The sequence below is a fragment of the Ixodes scapularis genome, unplaced genomic scaffold (genome assembly GCF_016920785.2).
Source record: "Ixodes scapularis isolate PalLabHiFi unplaced genomic scaffold, ASM1692078v2 PGA_scaffold0__279_contigs__length_252992795, whole genome shotgun sequence".
Classification (NCBI taxonomy): Eukaryota; Metazoa; Arthropoda; class Arachnida; order Ixodida; family Ixodidae; genus Ixodes; species Ixodes scapularis.
Window position 1 is genome coordinate 174,197,439 of NW_024609835.1, and position 25,489 is coordinate 174,222,927.

The window sequence follows — 25,489 nt, forward strand, 5'->3', positions numbered from 1 at the left end:
CAAGTCGTTCACGTGTGTGCGTCCCTCCGCTGCGTTGGCGTTGGAAACAACCGCAACGACAGACCAATCGCAGGTCCAGGAGAAGTGTTCGCACGCGTTGCACACCGGTCGCGGGCCGGCTTCTATCCGCAAACATGGCGTCGGTTGCGATCGTTCCGCGTAAAAGCGCTATCCTTGACTGTGAATTTTCGTTGTGTGCCGCTACGATAACCCAGCACGTACTAGAAGGGAAGATCCACCTACTCGTGCGGCGATGTCGTGGCGGCACTCTCAAGACGGCAGAAACGCCCCTGTCGTCATGTTTGTTTACTTCGACTACAGTGGTGCTTTCTAAGCATTTGTGTTTTCGAACATCGCCCGGATTTCTTATTTGGAGCATTTCACGCCTGTGCTAAAGTTGACGGAATTACTGGCGCGTACCGTATAAAGGATGCGAATTTTCACGCGTCTTCATCACCGGAGAAAAGTGATTAGGGTTAGCAATCCTGAACGCTTGCAACGTCCAGTGGCGTACCAACTTGTTTTTGAGTGAGGGGGCAAACCCGACCCTCTTCCCCCCCCCCCCCCCCCCTTAATCGAAAATTCGGCGCAACTTTTGTCGAACTTTTCTAAAGATGTGGCAATGATTCGGCAAAATTACAACGTTACCAGACTTAACATTAATATTTTGTTTTTTTCTCACGAAAAAAATTTTGCTTCTTCTTCTTAAAATAAATACAACTTGTAGTGCCTATTGAAACAGTTATGATTAAAAAAGGTGATATTCTACAAGATAATTGTATCGATGTCGCTTTTGTGTGTTTACTGGCAATTTTTGTGTTTGCTTGCAGAAAGTGGCGTGACAACGAGGCTGGGTAGTAGCCGGAGCAGTCACGAATCACACTACGAGAGTTTTGATTTTGAGGCTTCATCAGCGCACGCCTGCAAGTGTGTTTACATTGTTAAAATAAAGACAATCACTGCGTTCTTACTTTCTCTGGGAGTCACCGTTTCGTGCGCGAAAACGGATGCAACGGTTGTTTAGCCTTCACCAGAAGAGATAACAATACTGTAAATGTGCATGTTTTTCGATTTGAGTCACTTGACGTCAGCTTTGCATGAAAGTGCGCGTTCCATATTCGCATCAACGTGCCGTTTTTAACCTTTAAAATTCCGGTTTCTGGTGTTAGGACACACACGGACGTTTAGGAAGATGGGGAGAGTTAGGAATGTCGGATGTGCAACGTCGAGCATGATAGTTCTGTGTTTAACGAATACTTTTCATCAGTGTTTACTAACGAGTACTTGGACTTCGTCCCCACTCTCCCTGAAGAGCTTTACGAGCGCATGCATCCTATTAACGTTAACTCCGCTGGTATTAAAACATTGATTGATAAACTAAAACTTACTTCGTCCGCTGGAACCGATAACATCAACCCTAAAATTTAAAAGAAACACCCGTGTTATTTCTAGTGAGTATTTGAAACTCATCTTCATTTAGTCCTCATCTCAAAGCTGCCTTCCATCTGACCAAAAGGTGGGAAGGGTAATTCCCAGTCTTTAAACAGGGCAGCCGCTCTTCCGCATCTAATTATCGCCCTAATTCATTGACTTCAATTTCTTGCAAACTACTTGAGCATATCCTCTGCTCCAATATCATGAGGCACCTATCATCCCACTTCTTTTCTTTAAACAGCAGCACGGTTTTCAAAAGGTACTTTCCTGCGAAACGCAACTCTGCGACTTCATCCATGACTTGCACACTAACCTTGAATGTCACGTCCAAACTGAAGCTATCATCTTTTTGCCTCGACCAATAACCGTTTGCATGGATTCGTGACTTTCTTTTTTCCCGTGTACAGGTCACGTCCATGATGATCATGAATCTTCCTTAATAAATGTATCTCCTGGTGTTCCCCTGGGGTTCGTACTTAGGCCCTTACTCTTTTTAATATTTATTAATGACATTCCCATTGGGATTTCTTCAAAAAAACGCTTTTTCGCCGACGACTGCGTCATCCATAACAAAGTAACTTGTGTGCAAAATAATAACCAGCTTCAGGAAGATCTAGATAAAATTAACAATTGGTGCAAAGAGTGGATTATGTCACCAAACAAGTATAAACGCAAACTAATCCACTTCACCAAGAAAAAAAACACTCTGTCATTTAATTACTTCTTGGACTCCGATCTAATTGAGACCGCTACTGTGTATAAATACCTTGGTGTAAGACTAACATCTAACCTTCCCTGGAATAACCACATTGAAGTCATTACCGCCAATTCATCTGGAACTCTTGGACTAAGCAGACGTAACTTAAAAAATCGCTCCACCCTTTGTCCCTAAGCTAACCTTTAACACGTACGTCAGACCAAAAATAGAATATGCTTCAACCATCTGGAATACCCATCGACTGTACCTCATCAATACGCTGTAGAGGCGGTTCAGAACAGAGCTGCTCGCTTCATTTCATCCACTTATGACTTTTCTTTCAGTGTCTCGGCGCTAAAAACTGAACTAACCATGTCCTCTTTGCAGCTTCGCAGGAAAGTCTCTCAGCTGTGCCTTATTCACAAAATCTACTACCACATTCCCGACCTCAAAACCACTTTGTTATTACCCCTCGACCGAACATCTTCTCGCCTCAACAACGTCTGCACCATCAAACACACTTCTGGCTCTACGAACGCTTTCAATTGGTCATTCCTTTCTCAAGCCATCAGCCACTGGAACAGTCCCCCCATCCTCCATTGTCACCATCTTGGACCCTGCTGATTTCTCCTCTGCAGTAAAACTACACCTTTCTTGGCCCATGTGATGGTGTGCGGGGCTAGGCAGATCAGTGAAAACACTTACGCAGAGCGCTTGCCAGGCCAGACTTGTACGTAGTTCAACTACTTTATTCAAGTTACTGTAGTTTAACTACTTTTCTGGGTAGTTTAGTAACTTTTAATTACATTTCTATTCTAGTAATCAGTAGTTTACTTTAACTACTTTTCCGAGTGACTTCCACTCAAATTACAAATTACTTTCTAATTTTAGTGGTTGTTTTGCCTATCAACAGAGAACAGAGGTCGGAAGGTCAGCTGATATTTGCAGAGGGGGAAGCATGCGGAGTAGAAAAGGGGGGGATGGGAAGGAAGAAAGTGATTTAGATAGTCCAAAAAACCCCAAAACTTTAACGAGCCCCCCCACTGTAACAACACTGCTACGAGGCGCGGGGAGCGAACAGACACGACGCAAGAGAGGTCGAGTAACTGTGGGATTAGCTCCGAATAGTGGCGTTTCTTTGTATTCCGAAGCTCAAGGAGACTTGACGCATTTGAAAAAAAGGGCTTGTCCCCGCTTCTCTCCAATGTAGGAATTCTTGCCCACTACAGGAGGTGCACACACTGCTCCTTTTACGGTGCAGGCGATAGAACCCCTAACAACGACGCTCACGCCGGATGGGCTGCTCGTGTATCACTTGAAGCGCGTTAACCCACCCCCGCGCCTGCGTTCACGCCGCTTCGCGGTGACGGTGTGCGGCTGCTAATTACAAATCTATTAACCCACCTAGCCCCCCACCCCCCGTACACGCCGCTTTGCGGCGTCCGGTCGGCAACCCAAGCCCCGCTGCCCCCCCATGCACTTCCGTAAATAGAGTCGATACGATTTAGTTTAGCGATGTTTCGTCAACAACATTCGTTTTTTTAGTGTTAATAGTAAAAAAGAAATGTAAATATCGCCAAATGCCTCGACAAAACAAAATGTTCGAGAAAAAAAATAAAAAGAAGTAAGCCGGCCCACACCATAAATAGAACCCGGGTCTGACACGTATGAGGCAGACATCTCACCACTAAGTTACGCTACCTCTTCGGAAACTCGCATTGCATCCGCTGCCTATTTGACGGCGGCAGCGCCTATCTCCAAGCAAGCAAGCAAAACTTTATTTTGTGTAAGGGCCTACGTCCTGGTCTGGACGGCCCGTCCGGCCCATGTCTCGCGGATGGATTCCGTAAGTTTACCGTGTAGCCTTGTTCGTGGAGCAAGGCTTTACGAACCAGCCAATCCGGCGTGCGTGAGCACCGTTGCTAGGGTTTGTATCGCCTGCGCGTTAAAAATATGCCCGCGCGGGTCGGGGGGCAGTGCCCTTGGTATTCCTTGGGCGCCGCCGGCCTGTGTCTGCTCTGCCCAGTGGCGGCCGTTTCAGGGGGGGCAAAACGCATGCCTTGCCCCCCCACTCTGAGAACTGGGGGGGCAAGTGCCCCCCTTGCCCCCCCGGTTGGTACGCCCATGGCAACGTCCGTCAGCAACCAGCGACGCTGTTAAAAGGCTGTGCCAGGCAAAAGTCACTCATTTCTTTCAAAATTGACACACTTAAAAGAGAAGTGTACTAGTCTGGTGAAATAAAGACTCCTCTTCGTCTAACATTAAATTGTTTTACAAAGGTAAGCTGTCTCATGGTATGTATTTTGGCCTGAAAAATTGATGTTTTGGTTATAACGCGGTACCGCTTATAGTGCAGATTTTCGCGACTCCCGCGACATACATTATATGCGGTCTACGCTGTACTACTGCAGATGCTGGTGCCATACATGCACACCTTCCTTGTATAAAAGATTCAAAGTAAATAACCAAAATAAAGTGTTGACGAATGTGCATGCAATATGCCATTTGTTTTCGGCTTTCGCTTTAGAACAGTTACTACTGCAGACGCCAGCATGTGTGGCACGTGGAACACCATTCCCAGCATTCTTCTTGATGCTCGAGTAATTGAGCAATAGTCACTAGTCACAAGACTAGTTATCAGTAGGCACCATTTTCAAGACCAGTAGACCCTCAGGTAAATAATAAAGGTTTCTCAAAGATTTGCCGCTGTGCGACCCGCGACGGCCATGTTTATGCTCGTACCACCCTCTCTTTGTCGTCGTTCCAAGCGTTTGCGTGCTTAGTTTCCTTTCGTTCCGCTCTCCCGGGATGGTGGTCCCGTCGTGCGTGTCTACTCTCCACGGTCCCATTGTGTGTTTAGTTTCCTTCGGCTCCTCGGGGCGGGTCTGTGTCAAGAGCTTAACAACTTCACTGGTCATCCACCTTTACAGAGTGGAATGGCTCATGGCTCGTGATTACTTTTATGTTATCAGTTTGCGGGAGTGGTGATGCTCCTACTAATACACACACACATCTATTTGTCATGTGTGAATGGGTAACTCTGACCAGCTAGTTGGCCACAAATAAACCCTGCTGAAGAAAAACCAACCAATCGTACCAGACACAGAAAAAAAAAAAACAAGTAGGAGCACAGCCGCTTGAGCAAAGTGAAACGATTGTGTGCCACACTCACGTAAGAAGACGCATTCCACCGGTATTGGGGTGAGGGGGCCGCTGCCGTCCACGTCGATCATCATCGCCTTCCTCTGCTCATTCGGCTTCTTCTTCATCTGGTACGCCTCGCAGGACAGCGGGTGCAGTGCTGCACGTTCGCCACAACAGCAGAGGGTCAGCCCACTGACGACTCGCAGTTCAGCACCCTAAAACAAGCTACTGTAGATTGCTGCGCACAGGTCGACTCGAAATATAAATCAACCCCGCAAACTCTACCAAAAAACAAAAAATCTTTGTTTATAAAAAAAAATGTAGATACTTATTTTTAAGTTATTTAAAATTGAGAAACCCATTTCTAAAAAAAAAAAAGTCGACCTGTACATAACAATATACATACATGCTGCAGTGCTGACAAGCCAATTTTGACATTGTTATTTGTGGTGGTTTGCATCCCTAACAATGCGTGCTGCTCCTGAAACACAACACAAAGCACCAGAATTTTTTTTTTTTTTTTTTTTGTGGGTAGCCAGCAGATTGCCACATGAGCGACCAACATAATGCTGAAATGTGATTCTCGGTTTGTGTGTCGTAGCTCGATAAAGAATTCTATACTGGCGGTTCCTGGCAGGACAAGATCACATTTTCCAGCATGTAATTCACTGGTGCCTTTCATTTTCCTAGATTCGTGATAGAGCCCTGCGCGGATAACAGTTTCAGTATCCGCATTCAATCCGCATCTGCAGACTTCGTATTCGCATCCAAACCGCATCTGCAAACTTTTTACATTATTGTAACAATATCTGATCCACATCCACATACTCTGTATCTGTATCCAAACCACATCCGCAAAATGTGGAACCATGTCGATGTTCCTGCTAACCATCGGAGGTTACGATTACATTTAGACTAGCAAAATCAGCGGAAATCACGCCGACCACATTCTTCCCCGCCCCACACAGAATCGGAAACTTTCCCGTGTGGCCCCTTAACTCTCCGAACGCCGCATAAAAAAAATCATAAAAAAAAAAAGAGTTCGGAAAGAGAGGAGGAGAAGCAGTGGTAGGAAAACAAAGTTCTTTCTGTGATGTCACCGAGCGTATGCGACCGCCTCAAGTCTCACGGTGTTTCGTGTCAGCCAGCAAACAGATGCGCCGCTAAGTCAGAGTTCAGGATCTGATCGGATCGACTAACGTGTTGTTCGACAAAGATCGCAGCCTGCAAACACCCCCAAATATATACCGTATATTAAAAGAAAACTTATTTTTTTTAATGTTTTTTTTGTTTGGGGCAGCTACGGAGGTTTTGCACGGCAGTCGCTGGCATTGCTAGTGCCCTGGCGTCGTAACCAGACGAATATGAACTACCAGACTCTCTTGGCTAGAAGTCTAAGCATACAAAAAGAAACTGGCAATCCACGATTTGCAAAAAAGCACATGAGCATGCACCAGCAGAGCGTGTTGCTAGCGCCCCCTGTTTGGTTGGAAAACAAATGGGCGTGCCGGCTATTCTTAGGCTACGACAGAGGTGCGGAAGCGAGGACGAAGAGAACTCGCGAGTCGCTTTGTTTGTCGCCATGCCGGCGCAATGTGTTGCGAACGGTTGCGCGAATTACTTTTACGGTAAAGAGAACGCCAAGTTTCTTTAGATTTCCGTCGGCCATTCTGCACCCTGCGAAGAGAGAGGCTTGGATAGCTGCCGTAAGGAGAAGGAACACGGACGGCTCACCATGGCAGCCGAACGAGCACAGCGGGATCTGTAGCGCGAATTTCGTCACGGGTACGTCGATTTTGTACGCTCCTGGGCAATTTTTCACACTATTCAATCTGGGTCTTGAGGCAACGGTGAGAACAGACTGCGTGCACAAGCTTTACGCCCCACATGTATCAAGCCAAACCATGCATCGCAAAGCCTAGTTGTATTCCAACCACATTCCAGCCTCGCACCCAAAATGTTGAAGTTTCTGGCGTTGCGCGATAGGCGGCGCGCACTATTTTACAAATCGTGGATTTACGGGCTACCTATGTGCGTGCTCTGCCGATTCCGAACTTTGTAAACCGTGACGCCACAGGGTCACGCTTGCTGTCGAAGCACTTTTGTTGTTTTTGGTATAATGACCACACCACTCTCTGCGGAGAGGGGGAGGTTTCTTCTACTTTCTTGCGACTTGTTCGTTTGAGGTTTTCTTTGCCTGGAGAAAGTTTTCCGCTCTTTCCCTGCCAAACAACTAGCTTTCATGGGACGATTGATGCCCTGCATTCTTACCTTTTTCTTTTTCTATAGATAGCATTTTTGACGAGATGACATGCACTAACTCTGAAGCGATCTTCAGTAAGAATCAGATCTTTCTTAGGATCTCTATCATTTCTTTGAAATGCGTTTTGTGGAAATACGCTTCGTGGACAACTTTTCACGGGCATGCATTTCATGGACACACGGTTTGTCGACGTTGTATGTTTTGTGGGCACATGTTCCTGCAACGTTTTGTCGACAACGTATTTCTTCAGTAAGCCGCTAAAAGCTAGCGTGCAATTCACTAGGGCGTGCTTAACCAAACCATGTCCACCTCCCCATTGTAATCCATGCGAGACGCAAAACGTTTGTTATGAAAATAGCAGGGTTGTGTGTGATGAAACAAACACTGAAAGCCTTTTGATCAAACATCGTATATCGACGAAACGATTTGTAGATGAAACGTCAGTCGACGGACTGAATGCCACCGGGCAAAAATTTAGATCCGGATCCATGGATATCCGCATCCGCTGCCCCTGACATCTGCATCCGATCCACAATTCGGCAAAATCCATCCAATTTTTATCCGCGTCCACCAGTTTACTGAGGATATCTGCGGATAAGCAGGGTTCTAATTCATGCTCACAATCAAAATATCTGTCAGTGTCAACGAATGTCAGCGTCGACGAAGTGTAAATTTCAAACCAGGGTAACATGGTCCTAGCTCTCAGTAAACACGAGAATATTAGACACCCTCTCCTAACGTTCCCCCTGAAACATGCTTTCCATAAAGATAAAGTGCAACAAACAAGCTGAAACAAGTAGGAATAGGAAGAAAGGACTCACAGAGGTGGCAGACAGCGCCCGCATATCCGGTGTCGGTGCAGTTGCACACAAACTCCGCCGAGTCCTGCTTGCACACCCCGCCGTGCTCGCACGGGTTTGGCTGGCACCTGCGTAAAATATATAGCCCTTCGCTCAAAATACAAGCACGCGGTTATCGTTTACAGGTATAGCTGATCCTATTAGACTTATTTCTCAATGTTTTTGTATATTTCATGTTTTGATGCAGTATCACTTTAAGGGATTGGCAGAGGAGGAGCGGGGCCCACCTGTCAACCATCTGGCAGGCGTTGAGCAGCAGCTGCCCCTCCTTTTGGTCCGAAGTGAGGGACCCCGCGTCGATGTAGCGGCCCTCCACGAACAGGAAGCGCATGCAGCCGATGAAGCCCCGCATGCCATACACTCCGCCTGTGTAACGACAACGCTCCCCCCCTTAAGTTGTCCGCCAGGGTCTCGAGTCTAGAAGAGCAAAGCTTCTCAACAAGCAAACCAAAGGGCACACATACTGTTGTAGCACCCGCAGATATAAGTAATGTTTTTGCGGGCTTTCTGCAACCATTTGAGGGACAAGAAATAAAATGAAGCAACAAGACCTTCAGCCTTTCTACTCTCATGAAGAAGGAAGACCAGTGGAGCTGTACCTGATACAGTGCCACAACGCACACGCACCCGATTTCCTGCTTCTACTCGTCCGACACGCCGCCGACCATGGATACGTCTCCGGCGAACCAGAGTCGGTCGCACACGGTGCTTGTGACGCCAAATGGGTAATCCACGAACTCCCTCCCGAACCCCCCCCCCCCCCCCCCCGTCGCACCTGGGAACTGTTCAGCCGGCATGGAGTGCAGTCGTCGGCGGGCCTCGCGCTTGCGGTTGGCCTCCGTGGCACGATCGTCGTCTGTGGCGTTGGACCACCGACGCCCTTTACATCGCTGGTTCTGTTCTTGGCGGCGGCTATTCAGGCGAGCGATGTGCTCTTTGGCAAGAAAATCTGAAGCGCTGGACGCAGTGCAAGTCAAGGCGACAGCGGCTTTGCGGCGGTTGCGGACCCATTCGCGCTGCTGCGTACGTTGCCGCTCCTTTCCCCGAAAGGGCGCGCGGCCGACCCATCATGAGTCCAAACCGAAACTGATAAGAGTGTAGGAGCGTAGGAAACAGCGTGCAAAACAGACGAGGACAAAGAGACAAACATGACGAGCGCTGCGCTCGTTACGTGTGCTTCCTCTTCGTCGTAAGTTTTTCGCGCTGTTTCCTACGATGAATTCCCACCAACGCACCCAACTATCAATTCTTCTATGATAGCTGGAAAGGTTGTCGCCATCTTTGAGCGACGGCGGAAACCATACTGGTTGTGTGCTTGTAGCCGTCGCTTTTAGATGGCGGGAGCTGTCTAGGTAGGTTTGTGTCGAGATACCGGACACGATCCTGGCGAACCTAGCCCTTAACAGCTCCGCTGTGAAAAGGATCGGAGCACTACAAAACAAAGACATTTTGTCTCCTCCTCATCCTTTTTGTTGTTTTATGCTTATTTTTATAACGGTACCGGCACGCTCTAGTTCGTCGAGTACTTCGGCAAGAGCCATGAACTAACATGGTGAGTCGAGGATGTCATAACCAAACCTCGTCTTCCCTACAACGGACCGCAGCCAAAGCCACGGGCCACCAGGTCCAATCACGAGCCAGTCGGAAATTATGTGGCGTACTGCTCAGATGATACGCACGTCGGAGCAATATTCCGCACGGTTTTTAGGCGGCTTGATCGGGCCCGGCCGCCCAGAGCTTTGCATGTATAGCCGTACTCAAAAACGAGACCCTTAAGATGGAAATAAGTGCTTGCTCTAAAACAAAAGGGGGAAATCATTTGCACTCGCAGCAAAAAGCGCACCTTCTAAGTTGGCTTTCTGAGTTCCCCGAAGTGGCACGGACGATTGCACCAGAAAAAAACTTCGACCCAAGGCTTCCGCAATGGCAATAAAACAATTTTTAACATAAAACATTCCTTGGCTAGGTTTCCAGCATTTCATGAAGCTCGAAAGTGAAGCCTAGATAAAAGTGTGGCCGCGAGGCTCGACACTGATTGGTTGACGAGTGGGAGAGAAGGTGTGAGGTGCTTGAATGCTTGACGCCGATTGGTTTAAGGGGAGCTCATGTGGCCAGAAGTGGAGTGAGGAGGAGGTAGGAGAGGTGGGAGAGGAGTAGGTTAGAACATTCTGGAAGATCATCAGGTTTATCATTTCAAATGCAAATTGGCAAACGTTAAATTATCTGATGAAGAGCGCCGTGAACGTAAGTGTCTGCCTGAACTGGCTAGACCTGCTGATAAACAATGATATAAACATTTGCAATGCTAGAACATTTCATGTATGCAACACAATTGCCTAGCAATTTGCCATACATTTTTTTTCTATACCTTCAAGAGCCCCTATATGAAGTTCTTTCAACGCATTACAAGTGTAAGCCGCTTTCACAAACCGGCTTTGTATGTGCGCAAATCAAGTTTTCGGCGTCTGGGCACATCTCAAATCTGGTACTGCAATGGCGCAATAGCTTTCTGCTAGGTTATACTTGCTCGGGAAACTTTTAAGCGTCAAAAGGGAAGGACCCAAAGGAGGGGACAGGAACAGACACTCTTTCTCTCCGTCTCTGTTTGCACTTACAAGTTCGCTGGGCATCACACACCAACTAGCCAAATAACAACTCTCCTTAAGCTATGCTAAACTTGGGGCTTACTGAATCGCATAAGGGACACTACCCAGAAAAAAAAAAATTTTGCAAAAAAAGTTGATTTTGAAAAATGACATATTTACATCCACCAATATCTACAGGATGATATTCAAGGAGACGCCAGGCTCTTTAAATCGACCGGAAAATTCGGTTTCTTAACCTATCGCGCTACGACTTTGTGCAGCGTTACCCATAGATGGTGCATTATTTTGTAAAATTTGCAAAGAGCGAACTTACCTGGGGAAAAAGTAAAGAAAGAAAAAGGCTTAGCTCCAATGGAAACGCAGTGATGCCACTGGTCTTCGAACAACAATGCACCGTTTCGCACGAGAGACAAGAGATGGCGCAACGAACGCCGCTTTACGCCAACCAGAGCCGTATATCCGCCAATGAACGAGCATACGGCGCTGAGAGCCGGTGTCTGCAGCAGACAATCTTTTCGACTCCAAAGCGGCGCGCGTTCCGCAGGCGGCGACAGTCGCAGAAACAAAAACAGGCGTGGTAACAACAAGGAGCTGCAGTTCCTTGTCTGCTAAAGACGCCGGCCCTCAGCATCGTATGCTCGTTCGTTGGCGACAGTTGGCGTCGCGACCGCTTGCGCCATCTCTTGGCTCCCGTGCGAAACGGTGCTGTGTTGTTTGAAGACCGGTGGCTTCGCTGCGTTTCCATAGGAGCTAAGCTTTTTTCTTTCTTTACTTTTTCCTCAGGTAAGTTTGCTCTTTGCAAATTTTACAAAGAAATTGCACCATCCGTGGGCAACGCTGCACAGTCGTAGCGCAATAGGTTAAAAAAAACGAATTTTGCGGACGATATAAAGAGCCTGGCGTCTCCTTGAATCCCCCAGTAGAGAGTATTCCCAAAAAGTTTAATTCATTTACACTGCATAGTTAATTTTTTATAAATTATTTTCTGTCCACCAAAGCTAAAGAAAACAAAGTTTGGAGCGGCGTGAAGAAATGCGTTGAAGTGGCGTCGTACAACGCTCAGCGTGCGGCGGCGGCGCACAGGCCTACCACGTGACCAGCAGCGGCTCCCGCGGGCGCCAACTACAAATTCGTTTTGCGCCGTAAATATAGCTCTACATTTTTTTTTTTTTTTGCTTTGTTGTAAATTCATTTTATAATATTTTTTTTCCATCTAGCCTGTTTAAAAACAAAGTTTTTTTCCTTTGCATGTGTCCTTTAAGGGGAAGCTAGCATAGAATCTAAACTTTTTTTATTTTTAGAGCTATCTGTGTGAAATTTTTAGGGTACATTCATAGCACATAGAGTCAAGCCCGGTTATATCACACTTCGGTATTTCGATATATTGTTGATATCAAACAGTCCAAACATTCATTTGAAAATCCCATGTAATACTATAGGAGCGTTGCCTTTTGGTTTCGAACTCCCATGGTAGGGACACTCAATACAGCGAACAAAGCCCGGCCACCCGTTGCTTTTCACGCCATCGAATTGCGCTGTGGCGAGCACGTCACTTGCGTTGCGGGGCTGGCAGACCGCCAAGCCAGCATACAAGCAGCAAGATATGCAACAAAAAAACAGATGTAAAAAAAAAAAAAAAAGAAAAAAGGTGGAGGATGGCAAAAGCAAGGGGAAGGGCACGCACGCGCGCATAGGGAGAGCAGGGAGTGTTTGCTGTCGGAACTAGCGGTAGCTTGCACCCTTTCCCTAAACACTACTGATGCTGCGCGACTCCTTAAACCCAAAATAAAATGAGCAAAAAAAAAAAGTCTTGGGCATGGCAAGTGGAGTGTGTTGACAACAATAGTTGTGCAATTGCACTTCCAATGCCTTATCTTTGTTTACCCTTTCCTTTCTCCGTCATTGCTTGGCCCAATTTTTTTTTTTTGCTTTTTTTTTTTTTTTTAATTACTTTCGTGTTTTGTTGCTCATGCTGTGTGGAGGACCTGGACAGGTGCGCGTGTAAGCACGGCAGTGTATGCGGTCTCCGCCAACTATGCTCTACTGCAGTGGTTCTCAGCCCTTGTGGATCGGCGGACCCCTTGTGGATCAGCGGAGATGATGGAGGACCGTGTTCATGGTGAGGGGAAGGGGAAGCTGTAGGTTAATTATGATAATGATTTAATAAATGGACATATCTGAGAGTTTGTTTAAAGTAAACTTTTCTCAATGACACACATACGAGAAACTTTACCCAAAAACTAGAATGTTTCTTCTCAACCTGAAGAAAAGACAACTTTCTTGCCGGGCCTGACTGATGAAACAGGGCTTCGCAGACCCCTAGACCCCCATTTGAGAATTACTGTTCTACTGTATTTAGTGGCTCTTAAATGCTCTTATTTCAGGGTGGCCAAGCTGCAGCTCTCCGCGTGTTAAAGTGCGCTTGCGGCTCCCTCCCCTCCCCTGCCCCCCCCCCTCCCTCCCAGTCACACGGGCACGTCCCCAAAAAAGGGAAATGGCACGAGTTTTAAATCGAAAGACAGGTTGCAGTTTGGTAGTCTTGTGCTACTGCTATCTTACGTGCAGTTGGACTGCTTTTGACTCGGATAGATTGAAAGTAGTTTGAGTTTTGCTTATGGCTTTGGACAAAAGTTTGACCCCCCCCCCTGCGGCTCTTGGAAGTTTTGTGGTTTTGTCTGCGGCTCTCAGGCCGGCTCAGCCTGACCACCCCTGCTCTCTTTGGTAAGCTCCCATTTGTCGCGACATTCAATATTAGCAGAGATGCCAGGGAATTTCAACTCAAGCTTAATTTTACATATTTTTGTATATTGAATTATCGATATATCAAACTGTTTTACAATCATGTCGTATTACACCTGAGACTGCGGTGGAAGAAATCGGAAGACCTTTCAGTAGAAGGAACAGACACAGAACCAGTTAGCTGAGTTTGAGACATTCTCTGTGTCTGTTCCTTCTACTGAAAGTTCTTCCGATTTCTTCCACCGCAGTCTCAGGTGTAATACGACATGATTAGCTACCACCAGCTCGCCTGCACTCTCACCGTCTTTTCACTATTTTACAATCCCCTTTGAATTCAATATATAAGGGTTCGACTGTAGTTATGCACCAAGCGGAGGTTCAGTTCTTCCTAGAATAGCGCTTAAATGGTAGAAGAACAGCTTATTTAGAAACAGGGATATCCAGGAAATTTGGAAGCTCGGGAACCGAACTGGGGTTCGGTTCCTGAAACAAATTCAACCAAAGGACCCTCTACTCTGCTAGATGGGGGTTGCGAGCGCGTCCGTAAAGGAGGCACTCACCCCCGATGAGGTACTCGCTCCCGGTCTCCATGGAGAAGAGGCGGGTGGTGATGCTGGGCTTGCCGTCGATGTGCAGCTCAATCCGGTTGGTCAGCACCACCAGCATGGTGCGGTGCCAGCGTCCGTCGTTCAGGGGCTCTGCACACGGGGAAGGGCCAGACTTTGAAGCACTTCTTGAGTCTCAATGGGCATTACATTTCAAAACTACCGCGAGTTCAACTCCTGCCACCAACTGCTGCTAAAGAATGCAAAAATGAGGACAGACCTGGCTGAAAAATAAAAACGTGCAACCAACATTTGCAGCCTACCTTTTCCTCGTGGCTGCACTGCCTTCTTATTTTCACTTTTCTCTCTAGGCTTAGCATCATTTTCTCGCGCTATGCTGTCAAAGCTAGCGTAGTTTCCGAGGTGGTGCAGCCCCGTACTGCTGCGAGAGCATGTGGCTCGACCTTGCACCTCACTCATACGAACGTGCGTAAGAGACGTCAAACGAAGCTACACTCTCGCATAAGTAGCTCTGACAGCGTTGGAGCACTCTGGAACAATGCGTAGGATAGTGCCTGAGAAGACCGTCCGGAATTTCTCGCTCCACGTTAAAAGAACCGGGCACGCTGTGGCTTTGCTCAGCTCGTAATTTGAGCGTGTGATCCAAACGCACTCCCCCATTGGTGGCACATTCGCTGTCGGGGTTTCCCCTCCGACTGCTCCAACAATGAGCAAGCCATAGTCAGCCTCCACATGTGCTTTCTACTTCGATTATGCTATCTCTGCCTTTCGTGTCTGCTCGCAATGTTGCATGGCCGTTGCTGCTGCTCGCACTCTGCGGATGCGGGCTTTCGCACACCTTCTTCTCGCCAATCTCACCGTCATAATCAGTGTTTGAACATAGAATACATTTTTGGGCTAAGTTATGCTACATTTTGTTGTCAATAAACATGTTTTCATTCATTTTATTTTATTTTATTTTTTTTTTTTTAATGGTACGAGGTAAAAGCTGCAATGCTGTTTTGATGTGCTTCAAGAACTCCCTAACTGCAAATTTCTCATAACTTTCTTTGGGAATATTAGATTTGTGAGAATCTAATGTGACGTAGAATGGTGAACTGTGCACTGACAATAATGCAGCGGTAGTCCAACGCAGCCAACAAATCTCGAGAACATCCAATTGTAGAGGCCCGAGGTGCTTCCGCAGATTCAACGATAAATTGAGAATGTCTGGGTGCCCAACTCTTATAAATTTGGACATGTGGGATAACAACTGGTTGCGAACGAATGCCATGCAGCACAGCAGGATCCCCCCAAAAGAACTTGCGAGCCTTGTGTGCATCTGCACTCCCACCGCCAAAAAGATGGCTCCGCAACGCTAGTACTCATGTATCCTGAAGTGGCGGGGAGAAATGATGAAGGATACGTAGCAATCCATGTTCCCTGCAATAAAGTTTGCAATGTTTGTCACTCTTTCTCGAGCAAGCGGCTGGACACACGCCACTCCAGGATCCATCGAGGCATACTTGAAAAGCTTTGAAATTGAACCTGAAATACAGGGTCTAGAAGACACCGTATACGACTACTTCCCAAAGCGACGAAGGAACCGAGAATCGGAGGGTTCCTTTCATGACAAAACAGTGTGTCGGGTGAATTTAGCGGGAAAATTTCCCCGCTAAATTTAGCAGAAAAATTTCATTGCTAAATTTAACAGAAAAAAAATTCGGAATGAAACGGAACGAAAAGATAGTGTGCCTAAATTTGGGAGCGATAGCCGCGTTTGAATTACGAACTGCGAGAAGGTGACGAAAAGACAAAAGCTCCATGAGAAGGTGGCAAAAAATACGAAAGCGTCAATCAGGCAGTCCGGACAGTCGTCGAGGCTCTTATGTTTGCTCACGTTCGCCTTCTTTCTGAACGCCAACACATGCGCACTTACGACCAATCTGCACAGGAGCAGCCTCCGTGGTCTCAGTTTCACTTTCTCTCTATAAATCTAGGCTCTCTAAAGCAGGATGGATGGATGGAGGAATGGATGCATAGTAGCAGTTGGACGGCGACTTGCGCCACCTAACCACATTTTTTTTTTTCTTACTTCAGATTATATTGTTTAAGCCTGTTTACTCAGATTTAATAACTGCCTGTTTATTTATATAAAATAAAATCCCGGGTGCCCTTTTTCTCCCATAAAATTGAGACCAAATATCGCAAAATGCCTTTTTTCTGAGGTATATAAATAAAATAAAAAAAAAAAGACATGTCACGGTGTTAGGTCGTGCTTTTAACGAGAAAAAAGGCAGCGCGGCACACATGGCTGTAACTTTTGGTTTTTTGCGACGCTTAGGGTAGATAGATAATGTTTGCGCTATAAAATTGGATCTTTAGTGCCCAACGTCCATCAGCAGCCGATTTTTTTTTTTTTTTTTTTTCACCAGAATTTTTATACATTTGAGCTTTTGTTCCGTACAAGATGCATATTCTGCACCAGGTGCATACTCTGCACATATAATAATCTCATTCACGGCACACTTTGAAAAATTCCTACACATAAAACCACTATTCAATATTCGATTCGATCTTCGGCTTTTTTTTTCTTAATTCGATTCGGTATTCGATTCGATAACTACTATTCGGTATTCGCACACCCCTAATATCGTGTGCTAGCATGCTGGCTCACCAAGAGAAGGGAAGCGTGCCTTCTTGCCCTTTTCACTCCTCCTCATTATGCATGAATGCATTCTCAGAATTTTGACAAAACTGAAAGAAGGTTTTGCCAGAGAATTAATTTAGAAAGCTCTGGTTTTCAATACACTCAACTTGTTTCACGTTCCCGCAGAACCTACAATATTGTTGTGTCACTGGCCGAGTTCGCACTGCACGCGGGCCCCACAAGAAGGCATGGGGTTCAAACCCCACCAACCTAGGTCTTCATTTTATCATTTGCGACTGTTCTTTAACATTCTAGTGGAACCTTGTAATGTGCCACTTGTTCCTGCGCAGAATGTTCTAGACTACGAAGTCTGTTTAAAAGAAGTTGAGGCTGGCCACATCACAGCAGTTGCTCTTTCGCCGCCATCGCACGATGCAAGGTTTCTTTTTGTTCGTGTTTGTAGGCACAAGTTCGCCTCATTAAACATTCATTTTCAGTTTTTACGTTTGTTTACTATCTTCCATCCACGAAAATATCAGTGTGTGGAATGACTTAGCAATATCACACTTCTCGTGCAAGTGTGCTCTGCCTAGCCTCCGAGACGCTGCCCACACAGCTGCCGAGTTCATCGAGCGAATCCGGTTAGCAAGCAAACGTCGACACCACCTCCAAACAGCCCGACGAATGACAACAGCAGCACAGACTTATTAGAACCCCCAACACATTGAGCAGGCAAAAAAAGCACAGGCGAGTTGCATTGTCTCAATACATACCGTCGAAGGGACGAAGAAGTACCACCGGAGTTTTCTTGCCCTGAAGCTCCACGCGGATTCGTCCAGTGTCGAGGAACAACTGGAGGCCGGAGGTAAGAGGAACAATGCATAAGTAAAGTAGAAAAGACTCCCGAAATATTTAAAAAAAGAACATTAATGCATTATTCTTTTGTACACAGAACCTGCAGAATCTATCTCATGGAAATATACTCGGATGCTCGCATGTGGAGGCAACGAAGTACATAATATCATCATTATGCAATATTGGTAGACAGAGCGGTGCAATAACAAAGACAAAAATGTGCACATTGATGAAATGCAAACTTCAGTAAACACACTTATGCAGTGAACAAAACAGGGTGCCTAGCAAAATATTATTTTGAAATTCCCCGACTTTTCCAGCTTTTTCCTGACAGTTTCAGGTGAAATTCCCTGACCACTGAGGCAGTTAAATATGTAAGACCATTACAACACAAGGCATTGAGCACTGTAAGGAGCATTTTGCACACGCTTAAATCCAACTTGCATATTCTGAAATATTCAAATGTGTCCTGTCCGGATTAACCCCTTAAAGGGGTACTCCGCCGATTTCTTCATGGTCCCCGATTTGCTTGAAATTTTGCTAAACTCGTCAATAAACATCACTAAAATAGTATCCCAAATATTAGGTCAAAATAATTTTTTTTCACGAAGTTATTGAATTTACAATTTTGGTCCTCACCGTGTTTTTCAAAGTGAAAGTTTCTACTGGCAACAACGAAAACCTGACGTCAGTGGAAGTGCAGGGGTTCACTCTTTGGACTGTAGAATGTGTTCCCAACTGATTCGAAGCAGTTTCGTGGTGTCAAATGAATGCTTTGGAAGCTCGCTCCAGTCCCCGCGCTCCAGCACGGAACAAATGATTGGCATATTCTATTTTTTAGACTGCTCGCCCGACTGGCAAGCTTGTCTTCCACTGACGGCACTGAAAAGGGCGGGTATATTTGAATGTTGGTTTTTGCCTCATTTTCATTTGCCGATTTCGCAATAACTATTATGAATTTCGCGATACTAAGTAGCATACATGAAAGGGTAAAGGCCGGGGAGTCAGAAAATATAGTTAGTTGAGGTAGCTCAAAAATCGCCGCAGTACCCCTTTAAGTGCCAAACTTTTTCCCCCAAAAGTAACCAAAAAGTGCCATATTCGTTTTTTGTTTTTTTATTTTGAATTGTTATTCCTCTAGTTTTATACATAAAAATTGACAAGTTTATTACGCAAAAATCAGCGGAGGCGAAAAAAATATTTGCCAACTAAAACGAGTGCTGCCATCTATGATCAGCGCCGCAAAACTACTCGGACGAGCCTGGCTCGTCCTCGGAATTGAGGGCTACTGAAAAAACCACTGGACGAGCGGAGCTCGTCCACGGCATTTTGATCCAGAGAGTGGCCGACGAGCTCAGCTCGTCCAAGGCATTTTAATCCAGAGAGTGGCCGACGAGCTCAGCTCGTCCAAGGCACTGAAGGGGTTAAACAAGCACTTTCTTGCCGCCGACATCATCAGTGAAGAGGCGACTTCCGGAAACACAATGAAAACACGACACTCAACCACACACGTCAATAACCGAATGGTAGCATGACCGCCAGATGCACTTTTGGATACTTTTGGCTAGAGGCTCGGATTGGATTGGGGTCTGTGACTTTCCCATCTGTTACTAAATCTAGTAGCTCTAACTGGATCTAGCCTAGTGTCGTGCCCTCAATCCAATGTTACTAAATCTGGTAGCTCTAACTGGATTTGTCGGCTGTTCCCTTTGCATCGGGTAGCACACTCACATCGGGTGAGTAGAGCCTGCACTCCGCTTTAAGCAGAATTTATTGCCTATTTTCCTGCCCCAAGTCCTCAAGTCTTTGCTCAGGGCACTCAATGACGTTTCCAACTAATTTTCCCTACTGGGCTCGGTTTTTGAGAATATTCCTGACAATTCCCTGATTTTTCCCGGTAATTAAAATTTCCCTGACAATTCCTGGTCGCTAGATACCCTGCACAATCATATCACTCACCCAGAAACAACCCAAAACCAGAGTGCAATTGACATATGGTTAAGCAAGAGAACTCACTTCTGCACATTAAAATGGGTCAAATAGAACAGAACCCTCATTGATATGGTCTCGGTTAGTACCGTATTTGCACGAATATAACGCGAGTTTTTTTTCTCGAAATTGTGTGCTCCAAAACGCACCTCGCGTTATATTCGGAATCGAGTACAGTCACGAGGCGCGCGAGTCTGGAGAAAGCCAGAGGAGAAAGCCATCCCTCCGGCTCTATGCAAAAGACCCGGCAGAAAAAAAAAGTTGGGGTGTGGAAAGAAATTTATTAGCTATTGGGCCACGTGAAGGGGTGAATAGAAAACATAAAAAAGCATTTTTATCGCTTTTGTGTTTGTACAACCCGCGCACTCCCGCCAGAAAAACAAGGCGCGCGCGCCATGCGGGAATGCGGGCACTGGCCAATTCAAGCCAAGCCAGGCCAAGTCAAGTCGACACAAGCGAAGCCAAAAGACCACCGACTGCGTTTACGCAATCGTGCAACACGAGGTTTGTTTATGAGGAGGGGCCATAACAAGAAGTGTGATCGTGTATCGGGTTCAGCGGGTTCAGCGGTATTTCCTCTGCCTGCGCATTTTTTAGTTTCTGCTCCAAAGTGGTCTGGTGTTTGTGTGTTGGTGCTTCTGTTTCGTGCCTTGCTTGGATTGTGTTCTGCCGAGGAGCCCACGCCGAAGAAAAAGGAACTACCAGACAAGCGGTGCCGAGCTGCTGCCTATCTGCGTAGTCGCCAAGTGGATTGTAAACGAAGGACTTGAGCAGTCGGGATGAGTGCAGTCAATACATAAACTGATATTTCTTCTTTTTCCATTGACTTTTCACTTCTGTTATGCCTCCACGTGCGAGAAATTGACGCAACCTCAGCTCGCGTTATAATAGTAATAATATATTTTTTTTCTTCTTGAGGGCATCAAAACCTGCCCTCGCGTTATATTTGTGGTCGCGTTATATTCGTGCAAATACGGTACATTTTCCCAGCTGGAAAAATTAAAAAAACATTGGTTGCATGTTTGGTTATTTTTTTAAAATGCATTTCAATATGGTAGCTTTGTAGGGTAGGTGGTGCTCTTAGTTCGGGTGGTGCCTAGGGCAGGGTTTGGCATGAAAACAGATTACATCACACCATTGTCTCTTTGTGATGCAGCATGCGCTTTCCTTCAGCACTACCCAGATGCAAAGCCTTTGCGCTGAATTTTCTGGCTCACCATGGGAGGGGAAGCGAGCCTTCCTGCCCTTTTTTCATTCCTTCTCGTTACACACTTTTTTTACACCGCCCGCTTCTGCTTTTCTTTTTCTTGCCCTTTCCATCCTTCTCCACTCAGCACATATTCTCACACCACCTGCTTCTGCTCCTCTTGTTCCAGCGTGCTGGATCTGTAGCTCATCAGTCAGCTGCACACTCGGCTTCCCCCCCGGTGACAGGGGTTCTAACCCTGACGCCGGTTGCCGTTTTTCTACACAATCGTTTAGATGTTACATCCTCACTGACCTACCCATATCATGCTTACGAGGCTCCCGATGTTGGCTGGCCCTATAAAGTGCTACACATCCAAAAACGGCTATCCAACACGGCATGTGAAATATGTTGCACAGCCCCAGCCACGACTGCCCTCTTCACTTTGCTTTGTTCGCTACCCCTCTTTTCACCTCTTTGCCTCTGCGCCATGCTGATTGCCTGCTCTAGCCCTTGTGGGTATACCCCAGAGCTCGGAAAGATTAAGGCTTTTCCAACAGCCTGTTCATCTCTCTTTACATGGCATACGCACAACCTTTTGCCATTTTAATTCCCCTGGTTGCACTAGTTCAGTGAAGTTCGGAGTTCCTAACCATGCACCGCGCCACCGCGCTTTGTGGTGCGTGCATGTTAAGATTTACCGCTTTGCACCGGACCCCGCATCAAGCTTCACCTCTTTGCACCGGCGTGCAAGGACAAGCATCTGACGCAGGGCAGCATCTGGATTCGCTTGATGGCTTCAGAAATTTTTGCCACCCGTACAGGTCGGCATTTTTTGGTTACTACAGATCAACAGATCAACTCCCAATTTTAAATAATTGTACCGCAAAAATTTTATTTTCTGTATTTGAATAATACGGGAATTTTCCACAGTTGTGAATGTACACATGAAATAAATTGTGGCATAGAGTTGCTTCCTCTCCCATCTGTTGGCCTCTAAATACGTATGCTTTCGGTCGATACATCTTTACGGAACACCTTTTTTTTCATCACCAGTCTCTGAAAAACATATCGGTAAGGTTCTACTGCACCTGCGGTACTTACTCTACCGAGAACAGGTGGGCACACACTGATGCGCACGTCCTGCAATACCACAAATGAACCTCGCAGGCTTTTGTTCCACATTTTTGTCATGCCGCATACATGGATTCACTTCTGTGTAGTGGCCTACAACGTTTTCACATTAAAGTACATCTGGGGTGTTCACGTCCCAAAATCGGGGAAGGACATCTACTCCCCAGCGAAGGACTAAAGGTCAATTCGCGCATTTGCGTTTGACTCTTGACTGAGCGCGTTGCGATCCCTTGTGACGGCTTGCGGCGAGAGAACGCAATACAGATCAGCGGAACACACTACTACCCCAGTCGGGTAGCCCTGGAACCGCACGCAACTATACTCTGTTTCACCTTATGTTGTACCGCAGCGAAGGCTGGAAGTGCGAGCTCATAGCGTTGACAGCTGCCCTTACGGCACAAGAGCTTGTGCCGCCAAGACCTGCCCCAGAGCAAGGAGCTCGCGCTTACAGCCTTTCCTGCGGGACAACTTAAAGGGTAACTGCAAAGAAAAAAAAGTTTTTTTTTAAATAGCCTAATTGGGACAAACATGTCAAAAAACAATTTTTCCGCGAGAAAAAACATTTTTTACAGCAATATTTATTGCGTGAGACTCATTTTAGTTTGCAGCTATTTCGTCCGTTTTAAATCGCGCGCAACGAAGTTGTGATTACGTGACGTCAATCCCAATAGGTTCTCATTGGCTAAGAGTTTGATTGACAGCTTAGATCTTGGTCGTTAAACCTTTGCTATATGTTGCAATTTCCTTTTGAGCGGCATATTTTTATGTTTAAAGAATAACCCATGTGATGAGAGTTATTATTCTTTACAAAAGGTTTACAAGACGGGCACTTCCGTTTGGATGCATACAAACAAAAGCTTCGCCATTCTTTCATGGCCGCCGAAGTCTCTGCTGCCGCCTGTCTCGCCTACCTCGACTAATCGTTTCGCCGAAGTGATCAGTGTTTCGTGCTGACCCAGGTGCTTGAGTGAGACTTCTTGAAGTGAAGTAGTGTGTGTTTAGCAGCTGTCGCAGGTGTTACTGATAGGAAGCGAAGCAGGGTTTTCGCTTTCATAGCGCGGTTCTTTCGTTTTCCTCTTTGCTTGCTTAGCGTGCTTTTTTTTGTGTTTGTTTTGCTTGTTTGCGCGTGCAAATGCTGACTTTTCGGAGATGTCAGATGCCATATCCCGACAGTGAGCCTTCTAGCAGCCATGTCGCCCCGAAAGGAATGATATTTGGCTGGAGGCAATCGGGCGTTCGCGTAGCGACAAACGTGTCCAGTTACGTTCTCGTCATATCGCTCCGGAGGCCATCGAGATTCGCACCGGGTGCACCTAACGTCCACAACTAGACACACAAAATAAAAAAAACACCATGTTCACTACGTAAAAAGTGGTCTCAGTTCATGCATCTGTCGACAGGTATGAAATCTTGCCCAAATTTATTCACACCGCACGACGAGCGCAACACGTCGCTGTGCAAACGCAGTCCAACAACACGAAGCATGAAAACGGCAGATTTAGGAGAACAATTCGGCGTCCATTGTTCAATTAAAACGACGTAATTTATTTGAAAACGCCCGTAGCTTTTTACTCACGGTATGCGTCCGGAATCTTCCACATTTTGAAACAGAACACAGGAAGATTTACTTTTAAAAACGCTCGCTGCGTCCTCCCGGGCCAGTTTTACTGGATCAGCTGACGACAACGGGACTCGACCCGTTGAACGTCAACCCCGCATAACACACATAGCACCGCATTACACACACCACGAACGTTTCAGCTGTCGCATCGCCGTGTTGCACCAAACAGAACGAGATCGCCGAAACCAACACAGCGCTGTCGTGAACCTTGGCTTGTGGTTGCGCACTCGTGGATTCTGTGACTCCCTTCGCTTTCAAAGCGCGCACGACGATTACGAACGATACTTTCCGTCTTCCGGGAACATCACAGGGGCACTTCTCCGGTCACGTCTTCGCTACATGTGCTCGCCCAAACCGCGTCAAACCAAAACAATACCGCGGCCTGGCGTAGTTGCCAGATCTTGTCGGAACTCAAGACGCTGCGTCGTTCAACTCCGCAACGCAAGGAGAGTGAGGGGCGGGGCGTACTCCTCTTCCGCGGGGGTCGAAAGAGCGGGAGTTTCAAATGTGGAGAGGTTCTGACTCTACTAAATTACGTCCTGTGGCGTAAATATTGATAAAAAAAATCATTTTTTTCGCGGAACATTTGTTTTGTGACATGCTTGTCCCAATTAGGCTGTTTAAAAAAAAACTTTTTTTTCTTTGCAGTTACCCTTTAAGGTGAAACAGAATATAGACCAAAAGTTTTTAAATATTTGCAAGATAAAACCTAAGCACTCTCCGAAAGAAATTGTTGCTTATTACGTCGTAAGATTTTCACGCAAACCCAATGATGCAGCAAAAAAAAAAGAGGAATTAAATGCAAATTGCAAGCAATCACAAAAGATTGCGACGCGCTCGGCCGCAGACAAATGTGAACATGCCCTTAAGATTCATTTGGGATTCTGGGGGTTCTGTTGGCAGGCATCCCGAATCCTACAGGGCCTTCCTTGTAACGAGCCACCGTAAAATTAGAGGTCGCGATCAAGACACACGGGTCACCTTGACGTATCCCTCGACGGAAAACTTGTTGTAGAGCAGCAGCCCCTGCTCGTTGAAGGTGCGGAAGTCGAAGCTGCAGTTCATGACGCGCTGCATGTAGCCGCCCACCTTCAGCACCGCCTCGGAGCTGACAAACGTGATGGGGACCACTTGCTCAAACTGCGGAGGAGAGAGTCGCCGGATTAACAACGGACAAGCAAAGGGTAGATGCGAAGACCTTGCTAAGATTTTGTCAGTCTTTGCCGCAGATACGTTGCATGCTACCTCGGCACTCAACAAACACTAGGCGTGCGCAAATATTCATACTTTTGTAATAATAAATTGAATACCGCCCCATTCGATTTGCTATTTGAATCAAACGACAATTTTTCAGTTGAGAATATTTTTCAAATAATTTCCAAATAGTTTTGGCAATGAGTTACCCTTCACGGGTGCCACGCCGCACACCTGTCATATGCCGTAAAATGTCCCTAAGCTCTCGACAACACCTAGGCTTAACTGTGCACTTTCGCACAAAACTACTCTTGCATGCTTTCAGACAGTGTAACATATTAATGCTTCCATCTATAAATCAATGACCAGCTGCTCAGCCGCCCGCGCTCAGAATAAGTGATGCAACAAGTTATTCAGTTCATACTTGACTTGGTGCCACTACTATTCAATTTGTACTCCATTCGATTTCAAAGATCGCTATGTGCACACCCCTAACAAACGGTATAAAACCAGTGCTAATGCAGCAGTCTTCAATATAAATACCAGTGATGCAGTGCTGTACCACCACAGTG

At 46.3% G+C, this 25,489-nt stretch overlaps 1 protein-coding gene across 1 annotated transcript in view; it reads right to left on the bottom strand.

The window, feature by feature from the left end:
• Positions 1 to 25,489, bottom strand: part of LOC8050603 (neurexin-4) — a 101,857-nt gene that overhangs the window by 55,281 nt on the left and 21,087 nt on the right. The window contains exons 8-13 of the mRNA XM_029980663.3: positions 24,705 to 24,863; positions 17,712 to 17,790; positions 14,304 to 14,441; positions 8,626 to 8,764; positions 8,360 to 8,466; positions 5,304 to 5,432 (exon numbers count right to left, since the gene is read on the bottom strand). Coding sequence (XP_029836523.2) covers positions 5,304 to 5,432; positions 8,360 to 8,466; positions 8,626 to 8,764; positions 14,304 to 14,441; positions 17,712 to 17,790; positions 24,705 to 24,863 — 751 coding nt within the window. The remainder of the gene's footprint in view (positions 1 to 5,303; positions 5,433 to 8,359; positions 8,467 to 8,625; positions 8,765 to 14,303; positions 14,442 to 17,711; positions 17,791 to 24,704; positions 24,864 to 25,489) is intronic.